Source organism: Melospiza georgiana, chromosome 14 (genome assembly GCF_028018845.1).
Source record: "Melospiza georgiana isolate bMelGeo1 chromosome 14, bMelGeo1.pri, whole genome shotgun sequence".
NCBI classification, from domain to species: Eukaryota; Metazoa; Chordata; class Aves; order Passeriformes; family Passerellidae; genus Melospiza; species Melospiza georgiana.
The window spans coordinates 12,175,719-12,184,172 of record NC_080443.1 but is presented as its reverse complement, the minus strand read 5'-3'; the positions used below and the strand labels follow the sequence as shown (position 1 = coordinate 12,184,172).

The 8,454-nt window shown below is 37.4% G+C and overlaps 1 protein-coding gene across 1 annotated transcript in view; it reads right to left on the bottom strand.

The window, feature by feature from the left end:
- Positions 1-1,857: 1,857 nt before the first annotated feature.
- Positions 1,858-8,454, bottom strand: part of SLC6A2 (solute carrier family 6 member 2) — a 54,346-nt gene continuing 47,749 nt past the window's right edge. Inside the window, exons 12-15 of the mRNA XM_058034111.1 lie at positions 7,402-7,502; positions 5,274-5,441; positions 3,460-3,531; positions 1,858-1,889 (exon numbers count right to left, since the gene is read on the bottom strand). Of these exons, the coding sequence (XP_057890094.1) occupies positions 1,866-1,889; positions 3,460-3,531; positions 5,274-5,441; positions 7,402-7,502 (365 nt within the window). The 3' untranslated portion in view covers positions 1,858-1,865. The remainder of the gene's footprint in view (positions 1,890-3,459; positions 3,532-5,273; positions 5,442-7,401; positions 7,503-8,454) is intronic.

The window sequence follows — 8,454 nt, the reverse complement described above, 5'->3', positions numbered from 1 at the left end:
CTCATGAAGTTTGGCAAACAATAAAAATGAGATTAACTGAGAAGTTGGTGGGATTACTTTTTTGAAGCCTTCAACATATTTTCACTATTTAGCCTCTTGTGTAATTACAGCATTAGAACTGCGACATTTGGAATTCCTTTGTTATTGAAATATATTTAATAACAGGGTTAAAGCAGCTATTGGCCATCAGCTGGGCCAGAAAATAAGACTTCCTTTATAATTAGAAGAAAGTATTCTTTGGGTTTAAATCCCTATTTAAATACAACTGTTTGTCACAGAGACTCTTCAAGAGAAGAACAACACTTGATTAATTCTGAAGTATTGAATATGTTGGAGGAAGAGAATGAATAAGGAGAGAAATTTCCCTTTCATTATTTTGAACAGAAATCAATGTTAAATGGAAAAAGCCCAAAAGCACTTGGCACTTTAGAACTTGGCTATTTTAAATCAGAAAACAACTCAACAAAAAATGTTTTATAAATAAAAAAAAGCCCATGTATTTAAGTCTTTTTTTTTTTTTTTTTTAAAGAGGAAGCACTACATACATTTAAAAGACAAGCTCAACTGAATGTATAGAGACAAAAAAAAATCAGAGGTAATGTCCAGAGGTAACTCTGGGTTGGATCCAGCAGAGAAGCTACTGCCTCTGCAAATTAATGTAGACCCAGTGATAAATAATCACAAGAACTAACTCAAAGCTACTGAATGTAGTGATCACTTGAAAGGTACTACAGTGACAAGTGACCACAGAATAAGAACAGCACCCAAATGCAGAGTTTGTTCTGTGTCTTCTACTTTGCATAATACTACTAGAGAACAGAGCTGGAATAGGTTTAGAGAGCTAAACATACTTTTAAAGTAGTTAAAAATCTTACTACGTCTTGGTGGGTAAATCCTGGTTAAATTATAATATTTTCACAGCAGGGGAATTAAACCAGATTGGTTTTTTTGTGCCACTTGGTAATTCTATAATTTTAAATTATCCCTCATGTATTTTACATTCTTTATTTGGAACAAAATACAGCAAAAAGATGAAAGTCTGTCTCTTTGGATGTAACTTCCATGCTTAGCTGGAAAAGTCTGCAGAATGTGGATCATATGATAAAGCCATTCCAAATGTTGATATGAGGGAATATTTCTTTCATGAAGTACACTGATATTAAGCTGTGTTCTGCACTAGTAATTGTGACAGGAATTCTCTTCCTGCTGCTCTTTAGCTTCAGTGCAATCAAACTGGTCAAAAAATGGCATGGACATGTACAGCAAAGACAGTGTTCTTCATCAAGAGAAGGAACAAATAACAAACCACCGAAAATGAAGCACTTTCAGAAGGATGCAAACTCACATCCCAAAGGACAGTATGGCAAGAAAGCTGGTGACATGAGGACATTGTTAAAATTGCTCTTTTTGTCATAACTGAGGTGTTCTCTTTCCTTAGATCTAGACTGCTTAGGTGTTGTTCCTTTAAATAGGTTGTGGCATGATTATCTGAAGAAGTTATTATTGTCTGAAAAGTTTAATTCACTTCTTCAAAATAAAGAAGCACTTAACTTATGCTGATTGTTCTTTTCCTCTGCTCCCCCCTCCTCCACTTCTGCCTATAGCAAAACTCACAAGTTTTGGTCATGTAGGGATCTTATGGCACCAAAGGATGCAAGAAAACTTAAATGGAGTCTTTAAAGATCATTTGAAGCCAAGTAATAGAAGGGAGGCATTGACAACAGAGAGCAGATGTCTTCCCTCACAGAGTCAGTAGATAAGCTCTGGGCCAGCCTGGTCCAAGCATAAGTGAGGGAGCTTTGAACTTGACTTTTCTGTATTCTCAGTTTAGTTGAAAGTAGGCTTTTTCCTTGGTCTGTTGGTTGTCATATTGTTAGCCAGTGTTGGAGCTGTAAGGAAACAGAAGTGGTTGTTAAATTACATCATTGATTCAAATGATGATGCTGACTGATACGTTTTTTGACAAATCTAGGGTTACAAAGAAGTTTCAAAATAATGGATAGATTTCCACTCTGTAACTAAGCTTCTATGCAGTCCCCAGTGAGAAATGCGCTGAATGTCAAGGCTGCTTAGTCACATCTTGATTAAGTTTTAATGTTCAGAACTGCCAGACATATATGAGAATAGAATATTTGTATTTGTTTGGTTACAGTAGGCAGTGTTTTATTTACAACCCTAAACATTGTGAGTAAATCACTTAATCTGCTTTAGCACTAACAAAGCCATTCCTGCCTGTTCATTGAAGATGGCAGCAAATTAAAATGCTCTCATATTTAGCATGGTTTGAGGTAACCTTGGTGGTTTACTTCTGAGGGCAGCCTTTACTAATTTATGTGAAATTAATTTGCCACCATTTGGTCATAGATTTGTGTTCAGAAGACCAGCACTGTGGCGTGGCTGTTTATAGCCCTTTCACACAGGAACATGTGCCCCTGGAAACATTGAGTAGCAGCAGGAACAGTAAATCATCTGACAACTGAGGGCAGAAACAGAAGAAAGAGAAGGCAGGAAGAGGTGTTGTGCTATTTTATATTCTTGGCTGCATCAAATAAATTGTGGTCATGAAACAGGAAGCCTATTTGTGCTTTCATTCTGTGTCCCATAAATCTACACAGATTATTTCCTTTAAAAGCCAAAATTTACTTCAAACAATATCTTCAGAATAAGCAAAAGCCAGATTTATTTTTTCAGTATCAACATACAAACCACCACTATAAAATCTGGGTCACATTTTGTGGAGGTGTGCATAATTCTAGTTGCTTTCAACTTTGAAGAGAGAAAGTGGTCCAGCATGAATGCTGATGAATGTAACAGGCTTCACATTTGCATCCTTTTAATCTTCTACATAAAGGAGTTTATTGCAATAAGCTCATTTTATTTGCTAAAAGGAAAGCAGTATTTGGAAACCTATAGCATATTTTTCATGGCTTATGAAGTCTCCAGCAGTGTTTTCAATCAACTCTAGTCCTGTGGGGAAAGCCAATTCCATGTAACCTGGTGCATCATTTTATGACATAGGTAAGCTCTGACACTGGATATTTTTTACTGTTTATTATGCTTTGTGGGACATAATTGCTGTTTCAGAAATGTGATTTCAGCTTGCTGTGCAGTAACTGAGCGACAGGCCATGACCTCTTCAAATGCACGTGACAGTTTGGAAATACCTTTTTTTATTGGTGACATCCCACTGTATTTGAACACAGCCTTAAAATGCCAGATTCAGGTGATGTGTAAAATTGAGGGGTCTCCTTAGTCAAAGAAGGAAGGTCCCAAAAGCTTTCCAAAAGGGTTGATGCATGTGGTACTGAGCCTCCTGTGTCTTGTCGTGCTGAGAGAAATAAAGAGCTACAGACCTGCTAAGGCATCCAGCACGGGAAGATTTGTGCAAAGCTGTAGTTGCTGCTAAAGACAGGAAAGGGTTGGAATCAGGAAAAAGAAGCATGTGAAAGGTGTACTAACCTTAAACTGCCTGACATTTCCTTGGGCCACGAGTTGGTGCTCGTTTTCAGGTGTGATGCAGTAAGCCAGTCTCTAAACCAGGCAGGAAGAAGAGGAAAAAGTCAGCCATATGAACAGGATTATGTATGTAATCCCCTATCTATAGTGGGGAAGTAGCATGAACTTTATTTAAAATGGTAACTTGAATCTTTAATATCACTGCATCATGTGCCTTTGCTCAGTCACTGAGAGAATAAGCCTGTTATAAGCCCTTGGGTGTTAGCCTTTAATATAAGAAGCAACAGTAGAAAGTTTATGCAAATACTAAGTCGAACTATTTAGTGAGTGCATATAGAAAAGAATATCAGGAACAAGTTGGTATCACAGGCCTTTGTTCCCCTAAATTCATGCTTTTCTGTTAGTGCTGTAAGAGGTTTGGCCAGTCCCAGGGTGAGGGAGGAAGGAGGGTCTGGGATTTCCCAGCTCATCCCCCTTGTCTACCCTGTGCTGAGCCCTTTGAGATCACACATAGATTTTGGTTTATTCGGAACTTTCCACCAACTTAAGGAGTTCCCATTAGATTAGGTTCATGTCTTTCCCTATCCCTTAAAGAGCCTCAATTTGGGACATCATATTGGAGCTAGTGGCTTGGATGTCATGTGTTATCCTTTTGCCATAGTGCTTGTGGGCCAAGTGGGGAGCTGCTCCTTGCAGAAGCACTGACAGACAAACCAGAACTCACTAACAGTACATGTGAATGAGAGAATGTGATTTTGGCCAGAGGCTTCTGCATCCTCCTGTCAGTCAAATTGAGCAAGAGGGCAAAAGCCTGATGGGCCAGTATAAATTATTCTTTGAGACCTAAATCCTCCTAGAAAAATGTGTTTGTAGCCCTCCCTAGGATAGAACAAAACAAAGGGCTTATAGAATTGCTGGAAATGAGATCTAGAAATTGTGCACAACATTGAGGTATTAGAGCTGATGAAAACAGGGCAACTGAGGAATTCCATCTTTGGGGCACCTTTCTGAGGTGAACACTACCTGAAGTGAATGTAATGTTTCAGAAACAGGACCTTTGTTCTTTTGGGTTGGCTAGGTCAGTGTGAGGGGATGTGCCCTATCTATTTTGCGTGTAAAGGTTGAGATCCTGTTTTCTGCTTAATTCTGTGTGTGTTGTTGGTTCAGTGATTTGCCTAAGAGCATCAAAATCTTGCTACACCATTGTGTAAGTGTAGCTGTAGGAAAGGAGAGCAGTAGAGCTTAAGTGTAAGTCAGTGGGTCTATACAAGGTTATAAAATCATGATGTGATGGGGAAAAAACCTGGTGCTGGATAATGGTGAGGAGCCTTCTGAGCACTGTTAGAGGTTTTTTAAGATTACAGATAATAGTGAGGGTATATAGACAGTGAAGGTAAAGTTAATATGATGGTAAAAATGATATGGCTAGTGAGCCTTAATCATATGCCATTTTGAACTGATAAATAAAGAAACGTACAGAACAGCTTGAAGACCAGACCTCATAGCTGAATGTGAAGATAGCATAATTTGTCCATTCTTTGTTGATAAACAAAAATCTAATCTCATTAACTGGATCAATTACATTCATAAAAATCATTTTCCACAATTATTATGGTGCTGTCTGGAAAGCTAATTTCTGTCTAGGGACTCAAACAGAATGCAGTAATCCTACCTCAAACCACTGATCCACCTGACAGATGGATTCAAAAGGTCACTCATAAGTAATAAGTTTTGGGAGAGAAATAAACTGCCAACTTAGACCCAGCCATTTCATTTCCCAGCAACATTTCATGACATTTGATTAGTGTTGCACTCACTTCTTTAAAGGTCCCACGCACGTTCATGAATTTGTAGATGATGTAGGCAGGCACGAGGATCATGGAGGACAAGGCTATGCCCCAGCCAATGCGGTTTGCCCACAGAGGGAAGGTGTAGTCATCATAGGTCAGGGGCTTGAAATTTATTATGCTGACTATCACCACAAACTGGAGAAGAAAGTATAAAATGAACCACAGTTTTAAGATTAAGCGCCTTACTGGAAGTGATTCCAGGTCTTCTATTAGGCAGCCACTCTAAAGTTTATTTCAAACCAGCTTTATGATTTACCTTCAGCCTGTTTACTTTGTGCCTCTTACTGCTTAAACTGTTGAAGTTCTTAAACTGTTTATTAGTATTAACAGTTTGTTTCAACTACTGTGGATGCAGATTATTTGAAATTTTGATGGGAAGATGAGGTGACTGTCCACTACTGCCTCATTTAAATGAGTATTTCAGATGTAGACGAGTGATTCTGTAGTCAAGAAAAAACTGCAGGATCTATTGTTTTTTACTTTCTTTGTTTCCCAGGAATATTAGACTTCCTTTAAGAGCTTTGTACCCATTTTTCAGCATGATATATGTACTGAGGAAAGGTAGAGCAGCCTTATGGCCTGGTTGCCTTTTTTTTATTATGCTTCTCTGTCCATCCTGTGCTAGATGCAAGAAGGAAAGTGGTACACCACCCTATTTCTGTCCTGTGAAATCCATGTGGGTTCTATAATGTGCAGATATCCTTGATTTGGTTCTTTGGGGCTGAATGTTCTGCTCTATATTTCAATTCCAATTAAAATATTTTGAGCTTAGGGTTTCAAAGACTACACCAGGATAGTGTGGGTGAAAGGGAGATCATAGTGCAGAATCTAGTTAGAAAAATACTAATTCTGTTTTGTGATTTTTCTTGGGATTCTGTTCATAGCTGCAGATAATATGGAGAAAGAGCTTCAAGAACTTCCAGATGGAAAAAAAGAAATGTGCGTGGTGATGGCTGAAAGATGTTATCTACAGGTTTATTCTGACCCTTATGTTTTCTGGCTTTTCTTGGAAGGCATTGAGGCTCTTTCACCAAGACATCTTAAACTACCTGAAGGTTAAACTGGTGGGCTCTCTACCTTTAGCTAGATTGTTATAACATTCATGATAAAAATGTAAATTTTCAACTGTCCCCTTGTGTGCAAAATCAAAGGATGCTTGCTCCAATATTTTCCCATTCTGCCTGAAGTGCTGCAGAATATGGTTCCATAGAAGTTCATTTATAAAACTGTGTTTAAAAGGATAATTAATACAGGCTTGGTATGTGCTTATGGATGAATTGGGGTCATAGCTTTTATATTTAAAAAAATGTGGACTTGTTCTAAAAGCCTACCCAGTGCATATTTGCAATACCAGTAATGTTTTAAGATTGCAAAGCTTTAATGCAAATAATTGTCTCCTAAAATCATAAAATGGTAAAATTTCTGTATTATCCTGACCTTTTGATTTACAAATATGCACAGAAGCGATTCCAATATAAAACTCGAGGTTAGTACTGAATTTAACCTTTACACAAAGCAACCAAATTCACACTTGGGATTTTTTTCCCTGATGTAATGGAACACTTGTTTTTTCCAACAGGCAGCTTACAAGGTGTATTTTAGACAATTCTTCAGTGTTTCACACAGCTAATTACAGGTGTAGTTGTATGATTTTTTAAGGTGTCATTTCACAAATTGGGTATCCTGGTATCCTCCAATCAAAAATACATTTTTGCTAACACAATCTCTTATCCCTGGCTAACTTATTCTCCCAAGGGAATGGTTTGTGTTTAATATGCAGAGGTGCTGCAGGGACAAGGAGGACACTGCCTAAGTGTTCCCTAAGAAAAGCTGCCTTCTTAAAATCATGCTAAAATGAAAGAACAGAAGAAGACCACAACCACCACTAGTTTCTCTTCCACAGCTGAAATGTAGTATAGAAAATATACCCAGCATATAATTTCAAGGAGAAAAAATAAATAAATTGGACTGTCTCCTCTTCATCCCAACAGTGTCTGGCACAGCAATAGGTATCTTGCTCTTGGTAACTATTTGTGTATCCTGAGTAGCAATGCACTGGTATTCTTTTCATGATGGAATAATTATTAACACTTACCAATAAAAAAGCAGGACTAACAAACTTCCAGCACAGTCTCCAGTAGAGGCCTGGTTTGAAGCCCATCATTTGTTGGATGTCTTCACTGAACCTGTCCACTCCTAGAATGGATGTGAGCAGATGCAAGCATGAGACTGACTTCAGTCTAAACTGATGAGATGCTGGCATACCCAAAGTATCTTTTTCAGAAACCAGACATGAATGACTTCCAAATCAGAAGGCATAAGAAACAACAACATTAATCTCCTTTGATTGCCTGGGTGTGTCTTGGACATCACTGTGTCTGACTTAAATGCCTGTGAGCAGTTAAGGCTTGTTGCAGAGAGCAGCATTACCACTGAAAAGAGGCATTTCAAAAATATTTAGAATTTAAGTAGTAAATAGTATACAATTTTTAAAATAGTTATGGATTACTGTAACCTAATTCCTCTGTTATTATGAGTACACTGCAGGAAAATGTAAACCCTTACTCACACAAACTGCTTGCTGATAATGAGGTGGATTCATAAGATTCTTAATTTATCAAAGGAGATTTCTTTGTTCCACTTAAGACATACTTACTTTTCAGTGTTTCATTGAACATCACAGAATGGTCTTTATTACAAATATAATTTCATACTTATTACTTTTCCAGAAAACTCAGGCAATTCTTATGTTTATTGTAAATATGTACAAAACTACACCACATTAGAATGGGATGATTAACACTGATATAAAATGGGGAATAAAGTATCCTTCTCTGCCTTCTGTAAAAAGAGAACAATATCTGACTTAATGCCTTAGAGACAGTGGGTCTGTGCATTCTGTCATGTCAGACTATTTGTTTATAATTTATTTTGCTCAATGTGTTCAGAAAGTTTACTTATAATCATGAACCCATTAGTTAAACAGTAGAAATGCAGGTTTTTTTCTATGGATATTTGTTTATTAGAGAGCATGTATAGTTTTCCAGAGATTATTTCTCTTTGTAGATAAGTTCAGCACAATTTATCTAATTTATTTAATGTAAATAATTGGGACTGCTTGAATTAGTCCATTGTACATAATAGGATG